The 27,566-nt window shown below is 53.0% G+C and overlaps 2 protein-coding genes across 2 annotated transcripts in view; one reads left to right on the forward strand and one right to left on the reverse strand.

Moving 5' to 3' along the window:
* Window positions 1-25,674, forward strand: NPTN (neuroplastin). The gene is made up of 8 exons (XM_039723101.1): window positions 1-499; window positions 4,717-4,885; window positions 7,640-7,734; window positions 15,194-15,327; window positions 16,125-16,398; window positions 23,863-23,884; window positions 24,203-24,276; window positions 24,613-25,674. Exons 1-7 carry the CDS (start codon window positions 16-18, stop codon window positions 24,261-24,263), a joined length of 1,239 nt encoding a protein of 412 aa, XP_039579035.1. The 5' UTR covers window positions 1-15; the 3' UTR covers window positions 24,264-24,276; window positions 24,613-25,674.
* Window positions 25,671-27,566, reverse strand: part of REC114 (REC114 meiotic recombination protein) — an 18,267-nt gene continuing 16,371 nt past the window's right edge. Inside the window, exons 5-6 of the mRNA XM_039723099.1 lie at window positions 27,442-27,510; window positions 25,671-25,901 (exon numbers count right to left, since the gene is read on the reverse strand). Coding sequence (XP_039579033.1) covers window positions 25,740-25,901; window positions 27,442-27,510 — 231 coding nt within the window. The 3' untranslated portion in view covers window positions 25,671-25,739. The remainder of the gene's footprint in view (window positions 25,902-27,441; window positions 27,511-27,566) is intronic.

A 27,566-nucleotide genomic window follows, 5' to 3' on the forward strand; every position in this document is an offset into this window, starting at 1 on the left:
GCCGTGTCACTGCCGATGCCCTGGGTGTCCCAGCCGTGTCACTGCCGATGCCATGTCTCTAACTGTGTTTTCTGCCCCGCTGCTGTGTTGTGTGTGAGCTCTGTTGTTTTCTGCCGCTCTGTCACTGCGTTTCTGCTGCCCCTCCCTGCAGCCGGGTTTGTCAAGTCGCCCATGTCAGAAACTAAGCTCACGGGGGACGCCTTTGAACTGTACTGTGATGTGGTTGGGAACCCCACTCCAGAGATCCAGTGGTGGTATGCAGAAGTCAACCGGGCAGAGGCTTTCAAACAGCTGTGGGATGGCGCTCGGAAGCGCCGTGTCACCATTAACACTGCCTACGGGGCCAATGGGGTGAGTGTGCTGAGAGTAACCCGCCTTACCTTGGAAGACTCTGGGACTTACGAGTGCAGGGCCAGCAACGATCCCAGGAGGAATGACTTGAGGCAAAACCCCTCCATTACGTGGATTCGAGCCCAGGCTACTATAAGCGTCCTGCAGAGTGAGTCCGGCCCCCAGTAGTGGCACTGTAGTGTCTAGAGGCAGTCTGGTGACCCCGCCCCCGTGTCCCCACCCTCTGCCACCCTGTCCTGTCGTCGCCAAGCGCGGGCTGCTCCTCCTCGGGTTGCTCCTCCTCGCCTGTAGTGCTGACCCTGTGTGCCACCCGTGTCTCTTCTCCTTAGGACACCTGGGAGAACCTCGGGATGTGGGGTAGAGCTTCCGTGTGACACCAGCCCGCTGTCGGATTTGTGTTTGTTCCCTCCTCCCTTTAGTTTTGTAGGAGGTTTCCAGCCTCCCTGGCTTCTCCACCAGTGCCTTTCTCTCTGATTGCCATGTTCTTTTCCCAACTCTAACCGTTTTGTTTTGGTTTCTTCTGTTCTCTTGGAATTTCTGGGAATGCCTCCTCGCCCGGTTTTGGTTACATATCTGCTTCTGGACAAATCCTTCCCTTTCAGTTCCACGTGACCTTTCGTGTTGGATTTTTCCATGAAGTTGTGTTTCTTTTCCTTCCTGGCCAGCAGCATGTTCCTAAGGAGCTCTCTGATGCAGCAGCACTGAGGAGGTGCAGCCATTCCTAATCCAGCCTGAGGGAGCAGGGGGAACATCGTGCCCAGTGCAGAGCCCAAACCTGAGCTCAGTGGCTCCATCAAGGGTGCAGCTCCTGGCAGCAGCAGAGCTCTGGCAGCAGAGGCTGTGCTTGGCCCAGAATTGCTTTTTGTTCTTGCTTGTGGGGAGGCTTTCCTGCCTTCACTCTGCTTTCCACCCCGGGTGGATTTGGGAGTTCATACGGTCACATTCTGTAGAGAAGAATTTTGGGCCAGATGTAAAAATTGCATTTGCCTAAGGAAATGGCTGCTGAATTACAGGTGGAGGAGATTAAATCTACAGTGTGCAGCTACAGGAGAACTTGTTTTGGGTGATTTCTCAGTGCCCTCAGCTGACAGAAGAGCAGAGCAAAAGTGTGGTCTTGCTCCTGTGCTCTGTGCACAAATAACCCTTTCATGCCCTACTGGGTACAAAACTCTGTATGTGTATCTTGATTTTTTTATTTGGGTACCTTGAAAAATCCCCCCCAGAGCTGTCCCCAAAGCCTGGTGCTGCCGTGGGCACTGCTGGATCAGAGACCTCCCCTCTGGCAATGGAAGCAGCCTCAGTGCACGTGGGAGAATGGCTGGTGACCCGGTGCTGGGGGTGGCTGCAGTGACACCGGGTCCCTGAGCTGCAGCTGCCAGCCCAGCCCTCGCCCTCCCGTGTCCTTTGGGCTGCCAAAGGACTGCAATGCCTGCATGGCCCCCAGCAGCAGCTCTGCCATCCTGGGAATGATCCTGGAAACCTGTCTGCTAGGGAGTGCTGTGTGCTGGGGAGAGCCCCTGCCCTCCCTGCCCTGGGACAGTCCTGGGGCTCCGGAGCAGCTCTGGGGACACAATCCTGCTGCTGTGCAGAGCCAGCCCTGGGGAGCACAGCTGGGGACAGGGGCTTCCCTCCCTCAGGCCCCTGGCACCGAGGAACTGCAGCTCAGCCTCTCCTCCCCTCCCAGTTCCTTCCAGCTGCTGAGTGGGAGCTGCCTCCTGAGTGCCTTGTGTGGGATCACTGCTCTGTGGGATCACTGCTCTGTGGGATCACTCTGCTCTGTGGGATCACTCTGCTCTGTGGGATCACTGCCCTGTGGGATCACTCTGCTCAGGGAAATAAGGAGAATAAGGAGCAAACCCCTGAGTGCCCTCAGTGTGTGCTGGGACAGCTGAGCTGCTCCTGCTGGGAGGAGGAGCCCGTGGACATCAGCACCTGCCTGAGCCTGCTGGAGGAGGAGGAAAACAGGGCAGAGGTTCCCAAGGTGTCCCTGGAAGTGCAGCCCCTTCTCTGAGCCTGCCCAGATGGCCTCAGCCCTTCCATTCCGTTTGTCTTGGCAGTGGGAATTGTGTGGCTCGGTGGAGTTGGAGTTCCAGCTGCTGCCCTGCTGTGACACCAAACCCCACAGAGCACAGGCTCTGTCCTGGCCTCTGCAGAGATCAGCTTGCTTCTGAAAATCTGGCACCCAGGAACCACCATCTGCCTTCCACCTCATTCTGGATTTGGAACCACAATTTCACTTGCTGGGTTTTGTTTTTTTTTTAGTTGCTTTGCTTGGGTTTTAACTGTAAAAGCTGAGCTTACATAAAATGGGCACTTGAAGTGATGTGTAAAAAGTGATTTTCTAGGTGAGCATCCTCCTTTGGCTGCTGCTGTCCCAGTGTTCCAGTTGCAGTTTGTCTCCTCTAATTAAACGAGGAGACTGCTCCATCAATTTGCTTTTTTAATAACCAAATCAAAGCAACATAAACGCAGGTGAAGCTGGAAATGAGACTTAGAGCTGCCTTCAGTTCTGCTAAACTAAAACTGAAAAGGTTGCAGGTCAGTCACTGAGTTACTATTTCAGACACACTCCAAAAATATTCCCGGAGCTCTGTCAGTGTTTTTGTGGGAATGCAGATGAGTTCTTTGGGGGTGGAAAAGCACATGGGGCAGGCCAGGAATGGTGCATGATATGAGAATAACACAACAATTCTGGGCCCAAACAATCCCTGAAAGGATAAAATGCCCAGTGTGGGAGAAATGAGGCAGAAACAGAGTGAAAAATGTGGCAATCCAAACAGCAACTGCAGTGTTTCTGCAGTTAAAGGATGATTTAAAGAGCTGGATTTCCAAGAAGGATATCAGGACTGGAGTGCTGCAGGTTGTCAGAGCATGGATATTTTTCCTCCCTGGGCACAATTTAAGGATGTGCCACGGGATACAGGGATGTTCCTTCCCTGTGTGAAGGCTGGGATGGTTCTGACACAATTGGGATTTTCTGTTCTCTCCTTGTGTTTCATAACCTGCATTCCAGAGGCTCCATGGATCATAAATTCATATCCCAAAGTGTTAGCACAAGGCAGAGTTTCCAGAATCCAAACTCCTTGCATGACTTGCAGAAATCAGGGAGGTGTTTGCTGCTTGCTCAGCCTGCTGCATCCAGAGGGGAGGGAGGGAGGAGCAGCTGGAGCTGCACCTCTGGGATCAGTCAGGAATTCAGGAATTGATCCCAGGCAGGGCACACAGCAGCATTTCCACACACACGCAGCCTCTGGGGTGGCCTGCAGCCTAAAAACCTTTTGTTTTGGAGACTAACAGCAAGAATTGAGACATTTTTAACCTCTGCCATCCTGTGAGAGGCGGTTTTTCACAGAATGCTTCAGACCCGAGGTGAGGCACAAGCCCTGCAGCAGAAAGGTCTCTGCCAAGTTTGGGAAGCAGCTTCTGTGACTGCTTCTCAGGCAGCTGTGTGTGCTGGAGAGCAGCAGCACCTGCAGGGGCTGAAGGCAGCGTGCTTCTCAAACAGCAGCACAGTCATTGATTTGAGCACTTCTGAAAGCCTTGCCCTAAAGGATGGGAGTTTGGTGTTGCCAGGTGAGGCTGTGGAGTGGAACAGCCCCAAAGCAGGCAGCAAAGTGCAGAACTCCTGGGCTCTGCTCATGCACTGGGGCTGGTTTTGTTCTTTAGAAATGTTTGTGCTCGAGGTTACTGTGGACACAAACCAGCTGCAGCTCTGATTTTAGCCTGCTGTGTGTCCTTACATTTCACTGTCAGGTTCTGGGTGCTGCTCTCAGCTGCTCCCCCTCAGCCTTGCCCAGTTCCACACACCAGGGAAGTTGTGCCCTGTGGAATTCCTGGGTGCACCTGGGGCCACAGCAGCCTTTGGGCAGGGGCAGAGCCAGAACATTACTGAGAAGCCTAAATTTGACTGCTGTTTATATAAAAAATGGGTTTGTTTGAAACCTCAAGGAGAAGAATTCACAGAATCACCAGGAAGAGACCTTCAAGATCATCAAGTCCAACCCAGCCCCAACACCTCAACTGAACCCTGGCTTTCAGGAGTGATAAGAACCAAGTGCCAGCCAGCAAGAAGCTTTGGAGGAGTAACTGAGGCCCCAGGAGTTGGTGTGGGAAGCACAGAGGTGTCAGGAGTGGCTGGTGTTCCCCGATGTGTGGGAATTCCCATTAACCCTTTGTGTCTCTCCCCAGGAGCGCGGCCCCGGGGCGCCGCTGCGCCAGCTCCGGCCTCTGTGGTTTGGTTGTGCTTCCTCCGTGTGTCCCGCAGTGCCATCCCCCGTGTGGTGCCCTCCCCTCCCAGCCCCTGTGCCACGTAGAGTAGCTGGCAGTGTCCCCAGGGCCGCTCTGAGCGCTGTCCCTGCCTTGCAGAGCCGCGGATCAACGCCAGCGAGGACGTGGTGCTGCACGTGGTCGGCGTGGCCGTCACGCTGCAGTGCAACCTGACCAGCAGCCCCAGCCCCCTGGCTGCCAGCTACTGGGTGAAGAACGGTGAGGAGATCCCGGGCACCAGGAAAGCCTCCAACACCACCGAGTACAGGTGGGTCTGCACGGGCCAGCCCAGCAGGGCTCCCTGCTGCTGCCACGGCGCTGGCTCACTCAGACTCTGTCAGTGCAGAGCTCTTCTCTGGCCTTCACATCGTCCCAGAGCCCAAAATCCCAGCTGGAATGAGAATTGGGAATGGGCAGGGCTGGTGTTCCTGCCCTGAGGAGGGCTGGTGTTCCTGCCCTGGGGAGGGATGGGATGGTGTTCCTGCCCTGGGGAGGAATGGGATGGTGTTCCTGAGGTGTGGCTGGGGTTGTTTGCTCACAGCACTGCTGTGGGATGATCTTTCTACCCTGGGAAGGGATGGGATGATGTTCCTGAGGTGTGGGGTAAGCCAGGAGCAGAGGCATACCTGGTGTTCTCACAGCGCTGGCCCAGTCAGACTCTGTCAGTGCAGAGCTCTTCTCTGGCCTTCACTGGTGGGGCTGTTGCTGCACATCCTCCCAGAGCCCAAAATCCCAGCTGGAATGAGAATTGGGAATAGACAAGGACGGTGTCCCTGAGGTGTGGGTGGCCTGGCCTAAGCCAGGGGACAAGGGCACATCTGGTGTTCCTTCCCACAGTGGTGGCTCAGGAAAACTCTGTCAGTTCAGAGCTCTTCTCCAGGGTTCACCTGACAAAAGCAGACACACAGCATGATTTTGGTTTCCTTGGAGTGAGTGGGGTTTATCCTGCCCATCTCCTGCTGCACATCCTCCTGGAGCCCAAAATCCCAGCTGGAATGAGGATTGGGAATGGGCAGGGATGGTGTTGCTGCCCTGGGGAGGGCAGGGTTGGTGTCCCTGAGGTGTGGCTGGGGTTGTTTGCTCACAGCACTGCTGTGGGATGATCCCAGGCCTTGGCTGGAGCTGGTGGGATCCCATGCAGCTCCCTCAGTGATACCCTCAAGGTCTGTTCCCTCTGGGATTTTCTTGCCCTGTATTTTCTTTCCAGCCATTTTCCCCCTTGATGCACAGCAAATCCAGCTTCCAGTTCCACGTTAAGCCAAGCTGAAGAGCACTTTGGGGATGCTTTAACCCCAGCTGTGTTCTCTCTAGAGGGGCCCCTCTCCCCCTGCGTCACTGACACAGGATTAGGGCATGTTCCAGGTTTTCATGGCCTTAGCAAAGCAGCCTCTCACCCACAGCATGTTGGAAGTTGGGTTTGATCCTGATTTGTCCTTTCATTTCCCCTTTAGCTCATTCTGAATTACTGGTTAATTTTACAATTAAAACGGAGTCTCACGTCCTTCCATAACTCCTTCCTGTCCCTCCTCAGTGCAGTGTTCAGCCCTGGGGGCTCTGCTTCCCTAAGGAGCCGTCACTGGATGGGAGGGTGCTCAGGGCTCCTGGAACTGCCCAGCAAGGGCCAGGCTGAGGCTCCTCCAAGCCAGGCTGGATTTTTCCTTCCACACCCCTCTGTAAAGGAGGGTTTAGGCTTGGCTTCAGTGTTAACTGCTGGGGGAGGAAGGAGGGAAGTGGGAGAGCACCACAGCCCCCTTGTCCCAGGGAATGGGGGCTCCCAGCAATCCCAGGGACAGCCGGAGGAATCCCAGCTTTCCATTTGCAGAGTAGATCCTGAATTGCTGAGCACTCCTGGGCTGCTTTGCTGGTGCTGGAGTTCAGGCTCTCTTTGCCGTTTGGTTTTGCTTTGGTTGCATTTGAAATCCAGGAATCCCAGGTTTTCCCAGTGGAAAGCAGCAGCAGCATAGCCATGGTTAGCAGCGGGTGTTTCCCTCCCCATTATTTATATTTTGCTTTATATGTTGGTTCATCTTTTGTATTTTGTTTATTTCCCTTAAACTCCCGGGCTCTTCTTTTTTCAGTCACTTAGTTTTGCTGTCAGATGTTTTGTTCAGAGCTGTGTACTTCCATCATCCAGAAAGCTCCAAAATGTAGAGATTCAACTGCTTCAATTAAAAACCCTGCCTGTTCCAGCCCTGGCAGTGGAGTGCACCTCTCCTCACCCTGCATCAGCTGGGGTGGCTGCTCCTGCTGCAGGGATTTTGCTGTCAGATGTTTTTGGTGCTTGGAGTTCAGAGCTGTGTACTTCTATCATCCAGAAAGCTCCAAAATTTAGAGATTCAACTGCTTCAATTAAAAACCCTGCCTGTTCCAGCCCTGGCAGTGGAGTGCACCTCTCCTCACCCTCCATCAGCTGGGGTGGCTGCTCCTGCTGCAGGGAGCTCCCGAGTGAGCCTCGGGCTGTCAGTGTGCAGCTCCTGAGTGACTGATGGCAGCCAGAGCCCAGGAGAGGCACAGAGCTCCACCCGGGCCTTGCCCGGGGCAGCTCCAGAGCAGCACTGCTACTGAACTGCTCTGCCACTGCAGAGCTGCTTAGCTGAAATTAATTCACTTCATAACTCCAGAACTGGCTGTGAGAGTGCTGTCAGCGCTCGGACTGAAGTGAGCAGCTTTCTCCACGTGTCTGAGCAGTTCCCACGTGTCATTAAATGATTTTATTGCAGGGGTTGTGCTCTTCTGCGGGGGCCTGTTTGCTTGATTAAAAAATAATAAAAAAGGAAGTATAATAAATAAAAGAATTAATAATAAATAAAAGAATTATAATAAATAAAAGAATTAATAAAATGAATAAAAGGGAATAATTAATAAAATAAATTAATAAAAAAGGAGTGTTTTGGGGGAGGGAACTGCCTCAGTGCGTGCTGGGGAGGGTGGGCGTGCCCGGGTTGCACCAGCAGTGAGGGGTGCAATTAGGGGGTGTTAATTGCGGTGCTGTGGGTGTGAGCCAGCTGTGCTGTCCCTGCAGGATCCTGAAGGCCCGAGCAGAGGAGTCAGGGGAGTACCTGTGTGTGTTCGTGTTCTCCGGCTCGCCCGTGGCCAACGCCACCATCGAGATCAGAGGTACTGTGCCCCTGTCCCTGCCCCTGTGCCCTCCCTGGCTGGCACTCCCTGCCTCCCTCAGCAGCCCCACAGCACACGAGAGGCCTCCTCACCACGCTGGGTTCATCATCAGGAATAATCATTGTTGTCATTGATTAAAGCTGTGATTCCCAGGGAAAGCCTGGCACACGTTCAGGGAAGAGCTCGGAGATGGGAGCAGCCGTGGGTTTGGGGGCACTGAAACACCTCTGGGTCCTCCCAGAGCCTGAAATTGGGAATAAAAGCTGCACAATGGGCAAGGTTTGCCACCAGTGTGGCTGGAGGGGAGCCACAGAGGTGTCAGGAAATGTCAGGAATTCTCAGGGACTTCCCACAGGGCTGCAGGAGGGCTGAGGCTGGGAATTTGTGTGGAATTTGGCAGCCCCTGTCAGTCTGTGGGAAAGGGAATTCCACCACCCTGTGCCTCTGAGGAGCTTGGCTGGGTGTTCAGGGTACACAGCTGGAGGGGTTCCATTTTCCTTCTTTTCCTTTTCTTGGGGATTCTTTTCTTCCATTCTGCCCTTTTGCTCTAATTGCTGAATTTCCTGATGCTACCCTAATTAAAATGCAAAGTTCCTGCTGCCTGCTCTGGCTGCTTTAGGTGACAAACCAGTCCTGGAGAGGGGAAATGCAGCTCTGGGAGTGGAGCAGGGTCTCTGCCAGCTCTGATGGTCTCTGCAAGGCCCTTGGGGGGTGTTTGCCAGGGGGCTTGGCTGCTGCTCTGCCAGGAGAGCTTGGCAGGGAGCTGGGAGCTCACTCTGGGGGAGGAAAAGTCCATTTCTGTGATTGAAGTGCCAGGAGAGCTGATCCTCCTCACTTCCCACAGTAACTGACACCCAAACTCCCCTCCTGGGGAGCTGGGATGTAAATGGGGGTTGCACTTGGAGCAGATGTGGGGGACAGTGGCACCACCCTGGTGCCATGCACATCTGTAATTCCAGATTGACCTGCTTGGCTCCTGTTGGTGCTCGAGCAATTACACTCAGATTGAATTGTAATTATGCTGATTGTAATGAGGGTGCAGCTCTCACTGCTGATGCACAGGGGAAGGAGGGTGCTGAATGCCAGAGTGCTCGTGCTCCAAAAATAGGGATTTTCTGCCAGCTCATGAGCAGCTTCCCCAGAGCTGTGGCAGGGGCAGCCCGGGGCGTGCAGGGCCACCTCCCCTGGCCCTGGCACGGCCCTGGGGCAGCCTGGCATTGTGGGCAGTGGCCCTGCACACTGGATGGGCTTTAGGTCCAGTCACCCAAACCATCCTGGGATTTTTTTCCCAAAAAAACCATAGGGCAGAGGTGTGAGAGCAGCTGGAATCCAGGGTTTAATGGCAGCGTCGGGTGCCTCTCCTGGGAGCTGATTCCAGGGCTCCTTCCCTCAGCCAGCTCTGCGGAGCTGCTGGGGGGGCTTTGTTCCTGCTCAGCCCCCAGAGCTCGGGGGCAGCTCCCAGCTCTGAGCCTGAGCAAACGCTGGCTTTGGGGGAATGGTGGATTTAGGGAATGCAGGAACCCAGCAAACACTGGCTTTGGGGAATGGTGAATTTAGGGAATGCAGCAAACGCTGGCTTTGGGGAATGGTGAATCTAGGGAATGCAGCAAACGCTGGCTTTGGGGAATGGTGAATCTAGGGAATGCAGCAAACGCTGGCTTTGGGGAATGGTGAATCTAGGGAATGCAGCAAACGCTGGCTTTGGGGAATGGTGAATCTAGGGAATGCAGCAAACGCTGGCTTTGGGGAATGGTGAATCTAGGGAATGCAGCAAACGCTGGCTTTGGGGAATGGTGAATCTAGGGAATGCAGCAAACGCTGGCTTTGGGGAATGGTGAATCTAGGGAATGCAGCAAACGCTGGCTTTGGGGAATGGTGAATCTAGGGAATGCAGCAAACGCTGGCTTTGGGGAATGGTGAATCTAGGGAATGCAGCAAACGCTGGCTTTGGGGAATGGTGAATCTAGGGAATGCAGCAAACGCTGGCTTTGGGGAATGGTGAATCTAGGGAATGCAGCAAACGCTGGCTTTGGGGAATGGTGAATCTAGGGAATGCAGCAAACGCTGGCTTTGGGGGAATGCTGGGTTTAGGAAATCCAGCAAATGCTGGGTTTAGGAAAACACTGGGTTTAGGGAATCTGGGAAATGCTGGGGTTTAGGGGAAACATTGAATTTAGGGAATCCAGCAAATGTGGGTTTATGGAATCCAGTAAATGCTGGGTGTAGGAAAACACTGGGTTTAGGGAAACCCTGGATTTAGGGAATGCAGCAAGTGCTGGGTTTATGGAATCCAGTAAATGCTGGGTTTAGGGAAACATTGGACTTAGGGAATCCAGCAAACGTGGGTTTAGGAGAACACTGGATTTAGGGAATGCAGCAAGTGCTGGCTTTAGGGAGTCCAGAAAATGCTGGGTGTAGGAAAACACTGGATTGAGGAAATCCAGCAAATGCTGGGTTTAGGAAAACACTGGGTTTAGGGAATCTGGGAAATATTTGGTTTAGGAAAATGCTGGATTTAGGGAAACACTGGATTTAGGGATCCAGCAAATGCTGGGTGTAGGGAAACACTGGATTTAGGGAATCCAGCAAATGCTGGGTTTATGGAATCTGGTAAATGCTGGATTTAGGGAATGCAGCAAATGTGGGTTAAGGGAAAGGGGCCCTTGGAGCAGGGATCTCGTCCCCTTTTCCTTGGCACTGGAGCAGGCTGGGGGTGGTTTTGGTGGGGTGGGGGTGCTGCAGCTGCCAGGCCTGGCCAGGGCACCCCTCCTGCCCCCTGGAAGGGGATTTTTGATTGCTGCATTCCCCCCTGGGCTGTCCCTGCAGTGCTGGTGTGGAGCTCTGGAGGCCTGAGGATGGACAGAACCCCAAACTGTGAGCTCTGCAGTGCCCCTGCTCTTCCAGGATCCTGGCACAAGGGGGAGAGGAAACAGATGCTGGAAGGACCTTTAGAATTCCCCTTCCCTTCTGCCCTTGCCTCATCAAGGGGTTCCTGCAGCTCCCTTTGCACCTTCCTGTTCCCTGCTCCCCAGTTATTCCTGGGAAGAGCCTGCTCCTCCATTCCTGGCTGCCTCAGCAAATTAAATGGGGCACTCTGAGCCCAGCTGCATTCTGGAGTGATCCATGAAAATCCTCTCACATTTCCCCTTCTGGTGCCTTCAGGCTCCAGAGGGAGACAGGGGTTGGAGTCATAACCAGAAAAAGGAACTTTCCAGAGCCCTGTTCAGGTCACCCCTCAGACATCCCAGCTTGCAGTGCAGGAATATTTTTAGGTGCTCTGCCCTTGCTTTAATTTTGTCTGTTAATGAGAAACTTGAAGGTAACTGGGCCATGGTTTGGAGGTGTCACACATTTAAATTTCCCTCTCCTTTCCAGTGGTAAAGAGCTTGGAAGGGCTGAATGCCTCCTGTGTGTGAGGAGATGAATTTTCCTGGCTGTGTGACCCCTAAACCCTTCAGAAAGCTGCAGCACCCTGAGTTCTGTGCCTGCTGGGAGCACTGGAGCCCCGTGCTCACCCTGCCACGAGCCACTTTTCTCCTGTGTTTTGGTTTAAAGCTCTCAAAGTGATGCTGCTTAGAATTCCTCTCATGTCAAGCATGCCTGAATGTCTATTAATTTTTCCTTTTTTTGGTAGCAGTTAATTTAAATTAGCCCTGCTTCCTTTTGCTCTTTGTGAGGTGTTCCCAGCCCACCTTGAGGATTTTTCCTGCTTCACGTGGAGGAATCCAAACCTCCCTTTGCCATCACTGCTGGTGCCAGTGATGCAGCAGTGACAGAGCAGGGAGGGGGCTGTGCTGCTGGCCCCCTTCTCCTGGTGCCTTCAGGCTCCAGAGGGAGACAGGGGTTGGAGTCATAACCAGAAAAAGGAACTTTCCAGAGCCCTGTTCAGGTCACCCCTCAGACATCCCAGCTTGCAGTGCAGGAATATTTTTAGGTGCTCTGCCCTTGCTTTAATTTTGTCTGTTAATGAGAAACTTGAAGGTAACTGGGCCATGGTTTGGAGGTGTCACACATTTAAATTTCCCTCTCCTTTCCAGTGGTAAAGAGCTTGGAAGGGCTGAATGCCTCCTGTGTGTGAGGAGATGAATTTTCCTGGCTGTGTGACCCCTAAACCCTTCAGAAAGCTGCAGCACCCTGAGTTCTGTGCCTGCTGGGAGCACTGGAGCCCCGTGCTCACCCTGCCACGAGCCACTTTTCTCCTGTGTTTTGGTTTAAAGCTCTCAAAATGATGCTGCTTAGAATTCCTCTCATGTCAAGCATGCCTGAATGTCTATTAATTTTTCCTTTTTTTGGTAGCAGTTAATTTAAATTAGCCCTGCTTCCTTTTGCTCTTTGTGAGGTGTTCCCAGCCCACCTTGAGGATTTTTCCTGCTTCACGTGGAGGAATCCAAACCTCCCTTTGCCATCACTGCTGGTGCCAGTGATGCAGCAGTGACAGAGCAGGGAGGGGGCTGTGCTGCTGGGAGCTGAAATCCAAATCCTTCCCCACAAAACCTGCCTCACCCTGATGCCCTGAGGGGAGCTGGAGCAGAGGCTGGGTGGAGTTAAGGGGAATAAAATGGGGATTTATTGAAGTGCCCTCAAAGCTACACCCTGGCAGTGCCCAGATGGCAGCAACACAGAGCTTGGTCACGAGATCTCACATTTCTATAACTTCCTTTTGCATATAGGAGTTATCTGTCCAATTAACAGCTTCAGGTGATGAAGTTCCATCCTCCTTGCTTGCTTGCCCCCCCTCCTCTTCTCACGTTGTTTGAGCTTTGGGGCAGAAGTTTGAAGAGCTTGTCCTTGAGTCTCCAGCTAGAACAGGATTGTTTTGTCTTCACCACCCTGTGAAAAGATCTCAGGAACACTTAATAAAAAGCTAAAAGCTGCACACCAGCCCAGAACAGAAAAACTTACAGCCCAAGGAATCAACCCTGGGCTTTGGCTGGCACTGGAGCAGAGCAAGGAGCAATCCTGGCTTGAAAAGCTTCCCAGGGAAATCCTCTAAAGCTGCAGGGATGTGGGGCCAGCAGGAGAAAACTCTGGCTTGGTGTCTGGGTGCACTGAGCCCTGAAAGCCCAGCACTGCACAGAGCTCCCTGGTGCTCCAGGAATAGCCCTGGCCCAGCAGAGCCAGGGAGGAGCAGGGGTATTCTGGGCACTGCTGCTCTGCTGGCATCCCCCCGGGAGCTGGCATCCCCCTGGGAGCTGGCCTCTCCTTCCTGCAATGTCACTGTGTGCCCTGGAGCAGGAGTGGAGGTGTCCCAGAAAGTGTTCCCTCTCCTTGCCTGTCCCTTCCCCTCCCTGCCAGCAGCCTGACACAAACTGGGCCAGCTGGGAGTGCTGTCCCTGTCCCCTTTTCCAGGCTCAGCCCTGCTCAGGGTGGCACTGCAGGCCTGCCAGTGGTGGGTGCAGCTGAGTGCCACTGCTGCTTTTCCTGATGGGAATGTCCCCAGCTGGCAGCCCCTGGTGGCATTCCAGCAGGGCCAGCTCTGGGATGGTGTCCTTGTCACCGCTGGGCTCTCGTGTCCCTAGGCTGGAGGAGATCCCTCCTTGGCCTCCTCAGGAAGCAAAAGCCACAGGGGGCTCACCCAGCTCCTGCTTTAGGAAGGTGCCAGGCCCAGCAGGGAGGTGGTGGCACCTGTCAGGAGGTCCCCAGGTGACAGTCCCCTCTTGGAATAAATGTCCTTTTCCTCTGCGAGGCTGGGCCAGGGCTGGAAGGACAGCACAGCCCTGCCAGCCCCAGGGCTCATTGATTTCCTGCCTGAAGAGCTGGTCCAGCTCAGGAGCTCCATTTGCTGCAGGTGTTCTGCCCCTGGCAGGCACAGGGATCACCTGGCAGGAGGGGAATGCTCCTCCCAGCTTCCTTCAGCTCTGGCAGCTCCTTTCTGTACAAGACAGGGGGTTGTTGGATCTGGTGCCTTCATGCAGGTCAGCTTTTGTGTCTCTCAGGGTATTTTGATGTCTGATGTGGAAAGATGCATTTTGGGTGTCAGTTTTCTTAAATAAACCCCTTGGGTTTGTTCTTGGCCTGTTCTTACCTATCATGGTGTAGTGGTTTTGACATCATCTTGGAATTAATGAGTTGGTATCTGGCTGGGCTTCATCCTCTGGTCAGGATTCCTGCAAAGCCCAGGAACGAAATGCTGTGCTGGGAATGCTGTGCTGGGAATGCTGTGCTGGGAATGCTGTGCTGGGAATGCTGTGTTGGGAATGCTGTGTTGGGAATGCTGTTGGAATTCCTGTGGGCACTTGGAGGTGCCTGGGGCCTCTCCTGGTGTGCCTGTCCAGGTGACCACCCACAGCAGGAGCTGCAGCTTTCCTCCAGCCATGGGTTTGCTGTGGTTCCCAATCTCATTTGGATAATGCTGTTACTGCCCAAAAAGGATCTGGGGCACGGGATGCTCCCTGCATCAAAACCCCTTTGACATAACACAGTTAGGAAGCAGGACAGCTTGCCAGGCGTTTTCCCAAAGATTTGTGCTGTAATTTTGGGAAGAGCAGGCTCAGCTGCTGTCTGCTGGCAGGAGAGCTTTTGTTCCCTTTGAGCAGAGCTGTGAAATTCCCCTCGTGATCTCAGCCTGCAGCTGGAATTGCTGGCTCTGTGTGCACGTGCAGGGAGTTCTCTGGTGGAGCAGGGGAGGCTCCTGGAGGAAATTCCAGTTTCCTGGAGCAGCTGGGCTGCCCGGGCTGGATTAACAGCTCAGGGCTGCCATCAGACATCCAGCCACGTGTGCTGTAATTAGGAGCTGCAGCTTTAAAGGTGGGCCCTGCAGCCCGGGGCCATCTGCTGGGCCAGGGGTCAGCCCAGGCACTGCCCTGAGCCAGCCTAAGCTGGGGCTTTAGGGCTGCTCAGGGAGGGTTTAGGGCTGCTCCAGGGACACACACAGAGCACAGGGTTTAGGGCTGCTCCAGGGACACACACAGAGCACAGGGTTTAGGGCTGAGGACACACACAGAGCACAGGGTTTAGGGCTGCGCCAGGGACACACACAGAGCACAGGGTTTAGGGCTGAGGACACACACAGAGCACAGGGTTTAGGGCTGTGCCCAGGGACACACACAGAGCACAGGGTTTAGGGCTGTGCCCAGGGACACACACAGAGCACAGGGTTTAGGGCTGAGGGGCACACACAGAGCACAGGGTTTAGGGCTGCTCCAGGGACACACACAGAGCACAGGGTTTAGGGCTGTGCCCAGGGGCACACACAGAGCACAGGGTTTAGGGCTGTGCCCAGGGACACACACAGAGCACAGGGTTTAGGGCTGAGGACACACACAGAGCACAGGGTTTAGGGCTGTGCCCAGGGGCACACACAGAGCACAGGGTTTAGGGCTGTGCCCAGGGACACACACAGAGTTCCATGACATCCCCTCGGGGTGGGAGAGCCCAGCTCCAGGGGGCAGGAGGGATTTGTGGCCAGCTGGGTCAAAGAAGCCTGTTTGTCCTTACAAGCTGCTCTGCTGTCTCGTAGCCACTCCTGACATCACTGGGCACAAGAGGAGTGAGAACAAGAACGAGGGCCAGGAGGCCCTGATGTACTGCAAGTCCGTGGGCTTCCCCCACCCCGAGTGGGTGTGGCGCAAGAAGGTCAACGGGGTGTTTGAGGTAAGGAGGGGCACGATGGCTCCCCCTGCCAGAGCCCCCCAGAGCAGCCCCCCGGGGTGGGGATGGGCTGCTGAAGGGGCTTTGTGACTTCCCAAAATGCAGCCCTCCAAAGTGTGAGTGAAGGTGGATATTTTTGGCAGTAGTGAGGATGGATGGGTGAATCTAAAATTGATACATCAATAGAAATACATAAAAATAGAATTATATAAAAATAAATTTATAAAATTGATATTTGTATTACTGATACATGAAAAAAACTGCTCACTGCATTGCTGGGCAAAGTTAAGAACTTACCCTGAAAGCCATTTTCTGGAGTTTGCTACAAACTGCAAGACTGAATTAAGAAACTTGATTGAAAACCACATTGGGTTAGAAATTCCTCCAAGTTTTACTGGTTGAGCTCACAAGACTTAATATGAGGAGGTGGCAGTGATCCCTGTTAGAGCTTGGGTGATGTGTTTGTTCCGTGTAGCCAGTGATGTAGTGGGCAGGAAAATGTGACCAGCAGTGGGAATAGCAGAGGAGCTGGGAATTTCCAGCCCCTCCAGCCCAGCTGTTTCCTGTTGCTGCATGGACTGGATGGATGGAGCCAAAACGTGAAGCTAATAGCAGGATGGGATGAGTGTTCCCTGCCGAGTGTGGGCTGCAGGCTTGAAGGAGTGGCTGAGTGCTGGCAGTGACCAGAGCCCTGAGTGCAGAGTTCCCTTTGTGCTGTTTGGAGAGAGGAACACCAGGCCTGGGCTCCTCCCTCCAATCCCCTCAAGCTGTTGCTGTTCCCACCCCTGTCCCTTTGCCAGGACATCAACAACTCCTCGGGCAGGTTCTTCATTTCCAACAAAGAGAACTACACCGAGCTGAGCATCACAAACCTGCAGATCAACGAGGACCCCGGCGAGTACCAGTGCAACGCCACCAACCAGGTGGGCTCCGTGTCGGTCACCACCATCCTGCGCGTGCGCAGCCACCTGGCCCCGCTGTGGCCCTTCCTGGGCATCCTGGCAGAGATCGTCATCCTGGTGGTCATCATCGTCATCTACGAGAAGCGGAAGCGGCCGGACGAGGTGCCCGACGGTAAGTGCGCCCCGCGCCGCCGCTGACCCGGCCTCCGCAGCAGGACCTGCAGCCTCTGCCCGCCCCACGCTCCCGCCTTGCTCCTCTGCCCTCTCCGGACATGGAGCCCAGAGGCTGCGAGGCCCAGGGCTGCCTGGGAGGGGCTGTGGTGTCTCTGAAGCTGTGCTGCCTGAGGGGTGCAGCGCTCCCATCTCCTTCCTGTCCAAGGGGGCAGAGCTGGCAGCACCCTCACCCCTGGTGGCATTCCCTCCTCGCCGTGGCCGGACACTGGGCAGGGCTGTGAGGGAACAGCCAAGGAATCATTGCACTTCAAGGGACTGGGGCTGCAAAGGTGCTTCAAAACTAAATGTGTGCAGGGTTCAGAGGTGGGGAGGGCTCTTACTCTGCTGTGTAGCTGAATCTGTAGTTAAGGAATGCTCTGGAACCTGTATCTATTGTAGCCACTGATTAGATTTTATAAAAATAGGGCTTATTATCAGGTTTGATGGTAGCAATAATTCATTCATTCATCTGTGTTTGGTACATACAATTAGTAGTAACTTTTATTTATGAGCTTCTTCTGCACACCTTCCCCTGTGCACAGCTGGGGAAAGGGGCAGTGTGAGGCTGAGTATTTGCAAGATCCATGCTGAGAAACAGCCTTGAATGTGCTGCTAGCAGCTTACTCCAGTGTCTAGAGAGAAAAGCTCTGCGAGGGCTCCTTGGGAGAAGCAGCAGGAATGTCGTGGTGCTGCAGGAACACGATGGATCCATGGGGCAGTGGAGGGCAGCGTGCTGGAGTGATGCTCAGCTCCACCCTGGGCTGGCCAAGCCCTTCCCAGTGAGAGCTGTGTCCAGGGCAGCTGGGTGTGCCTGTGGGGCTGCAGGGGGCCCTGACAAGGCATGAAAACAGAGGAGTGAGCCAGTGATGTGTGTTGGGGTGGGCACTGCCACCTTCTCGGGCCTCACACAGATCCACAGCGAGGAGAGGAGCTCGTGGAACGCAGCAAATGGAGTAACAGGAGCAGGGCTGGGGCTTGGGTCAGAACTGGCTGAATAGTGCATCCCTGGACAAACCAGCTTGGGTTGTGAGCCTTGAGTAGCACTTACTAACTGCTTACAGAGCATGTGTGGGGGCTGCTCCCGGGGTGGAGCCCCGTTTGAACTGTAGTGCATGTTCTGTGCATCACTAACAGCTTCCAGTGGCTCCGGGGCCTGTCCTGCCCTCAGCGTGGCCTCGGGGATCTCCACCAGCCTGGAAAACTTGGAACAGACAATTTTCATTTCCCCTCCACATCAGTGATTACAGTTCACCACAGTCAGAATTTTCATTGGATGAAGTTTCACAAGGACCAAAACAAGGTCCTGGGAATTTGATACACAAAAATTCCTTGCAAACAGCCCCAAATGGACTGAATCCAGCAGGAATTGGCTTTGGTGTGAGCAGATCCCAGCACAGCCCCTGTGGTGGTGCAGGGGAGCCCACGCTGGAGGTGAAGAGTTCACTGCCTCTTTCCAAGGCAGGAGTTTTCCTGGCTGGTCTGGCCCCTCCCCAGGTACCCGAGGGACCCAGGCTCATCATCCCCCTGGAGCTGTCCAGGATGATGAGCCAAGGAGCTGAGGCCACTCCAGTGCTCACTGGGGCTGCTGTTCTGAAGGCAGAGCCCTGGGGAGGGACATGGCACACCTCGATGGGGGTCAGATGTTCTCTGTCCCCTTTCCTGGAGGAAAAACCCATGCTGAGTATGACAGTCCGTAGCTGGGGATGAGGTTTGCCTGGCTGATGGGCACAACTGGCATCATGCCCCCTTTAGTCCCACATTCCTTGGAAAGTTGTGCATTTTCCATCCTGGCACTGAAGCTTTGTGTGCTGCCGAGGTGGGGAACGCCCCGGGAGCAGGGCTCACACCAGTGCACACGTGGGGAATCATCAGGAGCCTCCTGATGGCCACGTGTGGATGTTGGACTCGGGTTATCCTGAATTTCATTATTTCCAAGACATGGTTATGAAATGCCAAAGTTAATGCTGGAATGCAGCGGCGTGCTCGGCGTTTGGGATCTCAGCTCCCCCTTCCAAAATCACACGTCCACCTCTGCTGCTGCTGGAGCTGGGGGGAACATCAGGGATGGTGGCTGAGGCAGCAGGCTGGGGCCAAACACACAGCCCTCCTTGTCCACAGCACCCACAGCAGCTGGCAGCAGCCAGGATCTCTGCTGGCTTTCCCAGTCCTGGGGTCACCTGTAGGGATGTGCTCGTGGCAGAGCCCCACTGAGCTGGTGCTGCCCTTCCTTGGACCTCTTGGGACCTCTCCAAATTCAGACACTGAGATTGCTTCATCACCACCAGCATCACCCCCCTTCCCAGGGTGGGATAACTCCGGCATGGCCTCTGCAGTGCCAGGTGTGTGTCAGCCCAGGTGCCACAGCAGCTGTGGGGGTGGATGGCCCTGTGGATCTGCTACCCCTGCCTCTGCTGGGGCATGGCTCTGGCTGCAGAGCCCTGTAAAGATCCCGAGGGCTGGGCTGCAGGTGTTGGAGCTGTGGTGTCCCCCTCTGCAGGTGCCACACATCACCTCAGGGTGTCTGCCACTGTCCCTCAGGTGTCCTGGCCACCATCTGGCCTGCTGAGGAGTGCACAGAGAACTGGAAATGTGGCTTACTCAGACCACTTCTAAGGATTGTTTTTCAAATTTGGAGAAAACCACTGCTGCTAAACGTGGCCACTTCCTGTGCTCAGGAAAATCAAAGGCTTTTGGAGCAGGAGGAGCTGGTAATGAGCTGCTGGAGCACCTTGGCTCCTGACTGGGGCAGTGCTGGATGAGCTGCTGGTTTTGGATAGTGCTGGGAGCTGCAGGTGCCCACAATGAGCTCTCACCTCATGCTGTGCCCAGGTGATTCTTCAGGGCTGGCTCAGTTAAACCTACACAAATGACAAGGTTTGGGGTGTGCTGGGTCAGCTCTCAGGTGAGACCAGTCTGGTGCTGGGCACAAGTGCCCAGTTAGTCCTGGGGGATGTGACTGGTGGGACAGGAGTCTTTTCTGGGTGAGAGGATCCTCAGACCTCTGGAACTTTATCTCCAGCACCTGGGAACTCTGCCTAACCAGCCCAAAGAAACAATTGAATGTTTCCCTTTCCCTCAGATCTCCATGTTCTCCAGGCTTCAGCGTCCCCTTGGGAGGCTGGGGAGGGTGATGGACACTTGGAGCAGTTCAGTGTAAAGATGTTCCCTCTGTGGAAGCACTGCCCTGCTGGAAGAGCAGGGACACTCCTTTAACTTTGGCATTTCCTGACTGCAGGCCTGGGTTGTGCATGGACCTTGCTTTGTGTGTCCCGTGAGCTGCTTGGGGTGCCTCGGGCCAGGGCTGCTCAGGAGCTCCTTCGCTGATGGTTCCTCCTTCTCAGAACTCTGATTTGGGAGTTGATTCTTTTTCCTGCTGCTGGAGAGCAGAAAAAGGAGTGTTGCACCCGTGAAATCCCTGTTTCCACCAAAGCAGTGGCATCAGGGGGTGCCTGGAGCAGCCTTTGCTGCGGAGCCTGCGGATGAGGGGCTCTCCCAGCACACCCAAATCCCGTGCTGGAAGGAGGAAGGGAGGGCAGATGGCGCTTGAATTCCTGCATCCTCTCAGAACATGAGTTCTGACCTGCCTTACACTGGCAAGGCAGCATGCAGCTCATTCCCAGAGAGAAGCTGGGGGGCTGGCAGAGCCAGGGGGGCTGGCAGAGCCTGGGGGCTGGCAGAGCCTGGGGGGCTGGCCACGTGCAGCTTCCGTGGCTTTGGGGTGAGAGCTGCATGTGTGGCATGCCCTGGCACGTGGCTGCATGCCCGGCGCGAGGAGGTGCCAGCAGGGAATGCCAGGGTGCTGCCCTGGGCAGGGAGAGAAGGGAATGGCTTTGTTCTCTCTAGGACAGCTCGAGCTGCTTGGTTTCCATAGATCAGCCAGCACCACCTGAGTGTAGCCTAGCAAAGGTTGCTAGAGGAGTGGGCTTTCTGCTGTTGTTGCATCAAAATAGTGTAAAGTCAGCACAGCCCCTGGCTTAAAGGGTGTTTTCTGGGGTAAGTAGAAAGCAAAAACCTCTTGGCTACGTTCCCCATAGGAATGGGAATGGTTTGTACTTGTAAATCCACAGCCTGAGGTGACTGGGTTATAATATGTCCCTTTTCATTCTTCCCCTCTCATTCCTCAGCCTAATCCAAAGACTTCCCATAAATGTGTTTCTTCTCCTGGCTCTGCAGAAGCTCCATCCCAATCCCCACATTCTTTCTAACCCTCTTTTGCTTTTTTCTTGACTTTCCCTGTTCCTGCTATTACTGTAAGTAATTGAAAGAAACAAACTGTTTTAACTGCAACCATTTACCTTTTGTAACCTGTGATTTTGGTGGGTTTTTTTTTCCCTTTTATGCACCTCTTTCTCTCCCACACTTGAGGTGTGTCAGGGTGAGCAGATTGTGAGGCAGGTACCTCATGAGGCCTTGGCCATCAGCTGTTCCAGCAGCATTGCTGTGTCCCAGTGGCAATGGACACAGGACCCTGAGCTGTCACGGGCTCTGGCTGCTCCTTCAGAGCATTGAGCTGCCCCTGGATCCCAGGATTGGAGCATCCTGGGATAGTGGAAGTTGTCTCTGCCCATGGCAGAAGGTGGCACTGGATGGGCTTTAGGGTCCCTTCCAACCCAAACCAGTCTGGGATTGATTCTTTGCAGGTTTTAAAGCATGGGCTGAGATGTAGAATCCCTTCAGAATCAAAAATTGGCATCTTAGTGCTGGAAGAACCCGCTTGTGTTTCATTTTTAACTTCTACCAGTCACAAGATGCTACCCAGGATTAATTTGATACTAAAAATAAACCCTGTAGCTTTCCAAAGGCGGTGAAAGAAACTGAGTGACATGCAAAATACCTTGTAAATTAAGGCTGAAAATGGGAGGGGGGGCACAAAACACATTCCCATCCAAGTGGAGGAGCTAAGGGAGATCTACTTGTCATCATCTTCCAGTTTTAATCCCCAGCTATTTCTGCCTGCAGGGATTGATTACCTGTGTCAAAGCCAAGCAGCACTTCCCCCATTTTGGCTCAGAATGTGCAGTTTTGGGACCCCGTGAGCAGGCCATTCCACCCCTGAGGAAGGGCCTGGCTGTGGGGTTGTGCTGTGCTCTCAGGGGGTTTGGAGGCTGCAGGTGCTGCAGGAGCAGGGCACGTTCCCCTGCCCGAGGTGCTCCTGACTGTTCTAGAGCAGGGCTGTGGCATTAAAGCTTTGGGTGATATTGATCTTGTCGGTTACTATGACTTCTTTTTTTTTTTCCCCCCTTCAATTGCATCATACCCTTAAAAAATGGTGGTAAGTGAGAGCTCTGCATGCTTTGGAGTTTGTTTAACCTCCGCTTCAGTCTATACAACGCACAAGTCATAACGTTAACACTCTTGAAAACTTCCTCATTCACGTTCACAACTAATTTGGATTTCAGTTTGCTGTTTTGAACCTTTTCTTTAGTCTGATTTTGTACTGGTTTTTCTGTTGTTCTGTTGCCCCTGGTTTCGCTGAGGGTTCGGTCTGTGTCTGTACTGTACTGGGGATGCTTTGCCAGCTCTTAACGGCTGACCAGGAATTTCCCTTGGTCTTTTTGTCTCTGGTTTAGGTTAGAGATGGGACAGGGAGGAGTGGTGGGGATCCACCAAATAAAGTATTCCCAGTAGGCTTTTTTGTGGGATCTTCGTGAGGAATCACCAATGGCAGCCTTTATAAATTTGAAGCTGCTTTTTTTTTTTGTTTGTTTGGTTTTTTTTGACAACACAAACTTGCTGATCTGAAACAGGCACTTAAATCTTTGAGCAGAGGAGGGGAAATGGGTATTTTGTAGCGAGTGTCCTCGGTGCAGTTTGCTATTGCTGAAGTCCAACCAAACAAACTCCCAAAGCAGTGGGCGGTGCTGTTGGAGCCGAGCGGGGTGCCAGAGGCAGCGCTGGCACCGGGGCCGGGGCTCGCTGTCCCTCCGGGCTCGGCCCGCCCGGAGCGCGGAGCTGGGCTGCTCTCGGATCCTTCATTCCCAGAGATGTTTGGGAAGGAAGCCGTAGATTCCTCTGCTGTGCTTTGTGTTTGAGTACCTGATGTGTCTCTGTATATCTCACTGTATATACAACAGCACATTGATGTCTGGCTGTCCTTCCTGGTCCCAGTTCTCTGTACCGTGTCCGATAGTTACTGTTGCTGGTACTGGAATTCTGTGGACACCGGTGTGTCGCTAGTCTGTTACTTTGGCTGTAAAGCTCTTGGTTTGTGGTTAGTTCTTTATTTTTGGAGTATTTTTTGTTCTGGTCACTGTCTGTGCTAGCGGTGGCTTTGCCTCTCCGTTGCCTGGAGGGCCCAGGTGGAGTAATGTCCCCTCTCCCTGACATTACTCCTGGCGTGTGCTCATGCGGATGCCTACACTGTAAGACTGTAATTTCCATAACTGCTTCATGTGCACTAAGCACCCTTGTGGAATCCTGCTGAGAGTTTCTCAAAGACTTCCCTGAAAAATCCCTCCGGCACGAGGTGGGAACGGCAACTGTCAAGTGCCAAAGCCAGCAGGGCCTGAATTGGTCCCCCCAAAATCCATCTGTGGGAGCATTGGGCTCCTGGATTGACTCTTGTACTGTTGTGTAAATGCATTTTTGTCTTCTGTACTACAGTGTGGGAGAAAACAGTGTTTGAGAATTCAAAAAAAAAAGCCCAATTGGTCGTGAGAGTTAATATGAAACATTGCTCATTGGCAGATTTCCCCCACCCCCCGCCCGTTCCTAAACGAGTTGTGCCAAGGGCCATGGGCAGGACGATGCTGTCAGTCCTCTGCAGCTGAAGTGTGTCCTGAGGTGTCCCAGCACCCCGATTCCCCTGGTGACATCGGATGCTGCTGCCCAAGGACCATGGCTGGGGCTGGAGTCGAGTGTTCCCCTTCAGCCTCCTCCTGACCTGGTCCCTTCTAATTAAACATTGAGAAAAATGGGGAAGGTAGAGGTTGTTTCATCTGTGGGGGAAAATGAGTGTGGGGTATATACCCTCTAGGGTATATACCAGGAGTTACCCTTCAGCAGTGGAAAAATGGCTTAAAAATTAAACCACATGTTTAAAAAAGTCAATGCAAGCAAACATCCAGCAGGATTTTACAACTGAACCGTTGGTTTGTCTCCTCATCTATTTTTTATGAGATTGAACCACTGGAACTTGGGGACAAGATGAGTCTTGACCATGTTGCACCAATCTGTCCGCTACAGTTGCAGTCCTTCATGACCAGCATTCCAAGTGTTAACTAAACCCATTGAAGCAACATACCTGCCATTAAACCCGACTCCAGAGCAGTAACTCCATGATCCTTGCACTCCCGACTGGAATGGCCTTTGATGCTGTAGATAGATCACTTTGCTGCTCATGTTGCAGCCCCTTGCAAACACTGACTCTCTTTTTCTTTCCTTCCCTTGTCTCTGCCTGGGTGCCTCGGGATGCTTGCTGCAGATGATGAACCAGCTGGGCCAATGTAAGTGTGTTTTCGGGGAAAAAATACTCCTTGGGTTAATCTGGGGGGTTGTGGGAGGTGATAAATCATAGGATTGATATTGCATGTGACATTACAGATGGTGTTGGACCGTCTGGTGCGTTTCTTAGCACTGCAGGAAAGAAAAGCAACATCTTGCTGGAAAACAAATATTGTGCTAAAATGCAAAGTCTAAAACCGTGTTGTCTTCAGCCAGTTAAAGGAAGACTGAAACGCTGCCTAATGAAGCACAAATAACGTCCCTTTTTCCTGTACCTGTGCCTGATTTTTGCTGCATTTCTCTCTCGTCCCTTTCTGCAGGAAAACCAATTCTACAAACAATCACAAAGACAAAAACTTACGTCAGAGAAACACAAATTAAAAATGCTCATCATGTAAGTACCGCCCCGGGCAGGCCCAGCCCCGGTGCCCGCGCTGGGGGCGCGGCAGCAAAGGGTTAGACATTGTTCAACATGTTAAACGTGTTAAACATTGTTCAACACTGTTCAACATTGCCGCTGCGCCTCGGGGAGCGCGGGACCGCCCTTGGTTTCCTCCCGCAGGCGGGTGGTTTAAGGAGCTGCTTGCTAACATGTAGACAAAGCTGCCGAGCCCCCCAGCCCGGCTGGCGGAGCTGCGGCTGTCGGGAGCCCCGGTGGGAGCGGGGGTTGCAGGCTGCGGGCTCGCGCTGTTCACCATTGACTAGCACCTCTTTCTCGTTTCTTTTTTAGAGCTTTAAGTTTCTGAGAGACTGATGGCAATATGACCTGCTAAATTTAAGGGTTGGAACTCTTGGTTCTAGAACTCCAGTTCTGTCTGATTTCTTTTTTTTTTTTCCTTTCCTTTCCAAGTGAGCAACAATATGACTGTCTAACGCATGCCTTATTTAGCCTCTCCTGCAAGGATGACCTAGCCAGATGAATTTTAATAATGCTTCCGTGTAGAAGGTGTAAACTCTTTTGGGCTTGATGTGCTGTGAATGTTGCTTTTTTTTCCTCCTTTCCTCTCTTGACACGAGCAGTAGCCAGGCGGGTTCACGCATGCGCAGTTTTTTACTTCCTGTAGCTGTTAAATTCGGCACCGCTCAAACCGCACCGCTGCCATCTAGTGAGACTTCTTTTGTAAAGTACAGCAAAACTTAAAGATATATACAGTATATATTTATATTTGGGGGAGGGGAAACCAGAAGTCGTTGTGGTTCATTTTGAAGCTGCTGATATTCATTCCTTACTGTATGGCTGGAAGGAGGGAGTGATGCCGGCCGGTGCTCGCAGCAGGGCCATTGGATTTCCTTAAGGGCTTTAACCAAGGAGCGCGGGCTGTCCTGTTGGGCGTCGGGGCTGGGTGCTGCCAGGGGCTGCTGCTGGTGGTGGGATGCAGTTGGAAACAAAAACAAACCTTCAGTTTATAAATATATATATATGATTGCTTTTTAAGTGATTTTTTTTTTTTTGTTAACTCATGTAAATTCTCAAATCCTTTTGCACTGATGTGTTCGACATATTCTTGTACATTCAATTCAGGCAAACTTTTATAATTTTCTTTTTTTTTTTTTTTTGTTTAAATGATGAAATGTTACAGCATGGTGATATTCTATGCAACTAGTTATTCCTCTTTAGTTTGACACTGTAATTTCTCATGATTTAAAGATTGTAGAAATAGACCTACCAGGGTTCTCATGATGTGCGTAACTGTAGCTGCATGAACTCGTGTTCCGTGTATTTGTTGAAGTGCAATGATGTATAAAAAGTGGATTCACCTGTTTTTAAAAATAAAACACCGACAAAAACCGCTGTAGGTCTCATTTTTCAACCTTTAATCAGCAGAGCTGCGTGCACCCCGGAGCGCCGGGCGTGCCTCACTCCTTGGCCAGTCTGTGCAGCTCCTTCTCCACGTCCTCCACGAAGGCGGGGAAGTGCTGGTCCATGAGGCACAGGCGGATGAAGGGCCCCAGCTCGCGCGCGCTCCAGCCCGGCTGCCGCAGCGCCGCGGGCAGCTCCGGCCGCTGCCGCAGCACCCACTGCAACGGGGCGGGAAGGGGCCTGAGCTGGGACCGAGGACACAGCCACCCCCCAGCCCTCCCCGTGCTGGGGAGCATGGAGCTGCCTGAGTTAGATGCTCTCAGAGTGCTGTCAGTCAGCTGGGATTGCTGTGTGTGAGCTTTTCTCTGATGCCCAGGTGTGATTGCATGTAGCTTTCACACACTGTCAAATGCCCCTGCAGTTATTTCAGTTGGGACACGAGGACACAGCCAGCCCCACACTGTCAAATACCCCTGCAGTTAGTTCAGTTGGAAGTGTCCCAGCCCTGAGCTGGGACCGAGGACACAGCCAGCCCCACACTGTCAAATACCCCTGCAGTTAGTTCAGTTGGAAGTGTCCCAGCCCTGAGCTGGGACACGAGGACACAGCCAGCCCCAGCCCTCCCCGTGCTGGGGAGCATGGAGCTGCCTGAGTTAGATGCTCTCAGAGTGCTGTCAGTCAGCTGGGATTGCTGTGTGTGAGCTTTTCTCTGATGCCCAGGTGTGATTGCATGTAGCTTTCACACACTGTCAAATGCCCCTGCAGTTAGTTCAGTTGGAAGTGGACCCTGGAAATGCCAATTTCCTGTGGGTATCCATCCTGTAATCAGTGTACACTCTCTGAGCTGTACATGCTGCCACATGGATTGTGTAGGGATAACCAAGTGTGCACTTCCAAGCTTTTCATTTAGCCAGATGTCTTTTAGAAGGTATGGGGCTTTTATGTTAAAACTTCCTTTTTATCCCTGTTTAATCCCCTCTCAGCTTTTTCCCATGGTGGTGGGTGAACTCTGGGCATCGTGGCACTGGGGTTGGAATGAGGTGACCTTTGAGTCCCTTCCAGTCCAGCCCAGTCTGGGATTCTGTGCTGTCATTCTGTGATGACTACGAAGGAGGAAGACACAGAGAAGGACCTGCACTAAAGCAGAGCAGAAAAGAGCAGTTTTCTGCCCATCTGCTCCTGCACTGGCCTGAATTCCAGTAAATGAGCAGTTAATTCCAGGTATTTACCCGGAACTGCTCAGTGAAGCTGTCCATGGAATATGGGGATGCTTTCCTGTGGGTCAGGGTTGAGAAGGGTCATGGAGAACCTCAGAGCCCCTGCCAGTGCCTAAAGGGGCTCCCAGAGAGCTGGAGAGGGACTGGGGACAAGGGAGAATGGCTTCCCACTGCCAGAGAGGAGGGTTAGATGGGATATTCTGTGATTCCTTGATTGACGTTTTCAGGCTTCAGCTCTGATCTGCACAAGTCATTTCTGCAGAGTTAAACCAGTGCCAGAGCCATTCATTTGGATGTTGCCTCTGGGTATTTGTTTGCTCTCAGTGTGTCATTTGTTCCTATTCAAATGGGGTGATTACACCACCAAACACCTTGTTCTGCTGCTTATTCCCTGGCTCTGCATCATTACACAGATCCAGTGTTTTGCTGGTGTAGATGATGGCATCCCAGTGTTCAGGGAAGGCATTTCCCAGATGGAATCTCAGACAGCTCATTCTCAGGCTCAGTTACAGACTCCAAACAGGAGATGTTTGTTTTTTACCTGTGCAAGCTGTGCTACAGATCTTCTTTCTCCAAGGCTTGTGCAGGAGTCTGGGAGAGGCTCATCTGGCTAGAAAATACCAAATGCAAATAAGGGCTTGTTACCAAGCAGTGTGGGTATGTGCA

This window comes from Passer montanus, unplaced genomic scaffold (genome assembly GCF_014805655.1).
Source record: "Passer montanus isolate IOZ18808 unplaced genomic scaffold, ASM1480565v1 scaffold5, whole genome shotgun sequence".
Lineage (NCBI taxonomy): Eukaryota > Metazoa > Chordata > Aves > Passeriformes > Passeridae > Passer > Passer montanus.

Excerpts from the sequence above, each read along its gene's own strand:
- NPTN (XM_039723101.1), top strand. The coding sequence starts at position 16 with ATGCCCTGGGTGTCCCAGCCGTGTCACTGCCGATGCCATGTCTCTAAC. Across the intron at positions 4,886-7,639 it reads TCCAACACCACCGAGTACAG|GATCCTGAAGGCCCGAGCAG; the intron begins GTGGGTCTGCAC and ends CTGTCCCTGCAG. Across the intron at positions 7,735-15,193 it reads CGCCACCATCGAGATCAGAG|CCACTCCTGACATCACTGGG; the intron begins GTACTGTGCCCC and ends GCTGTCTCGTAG.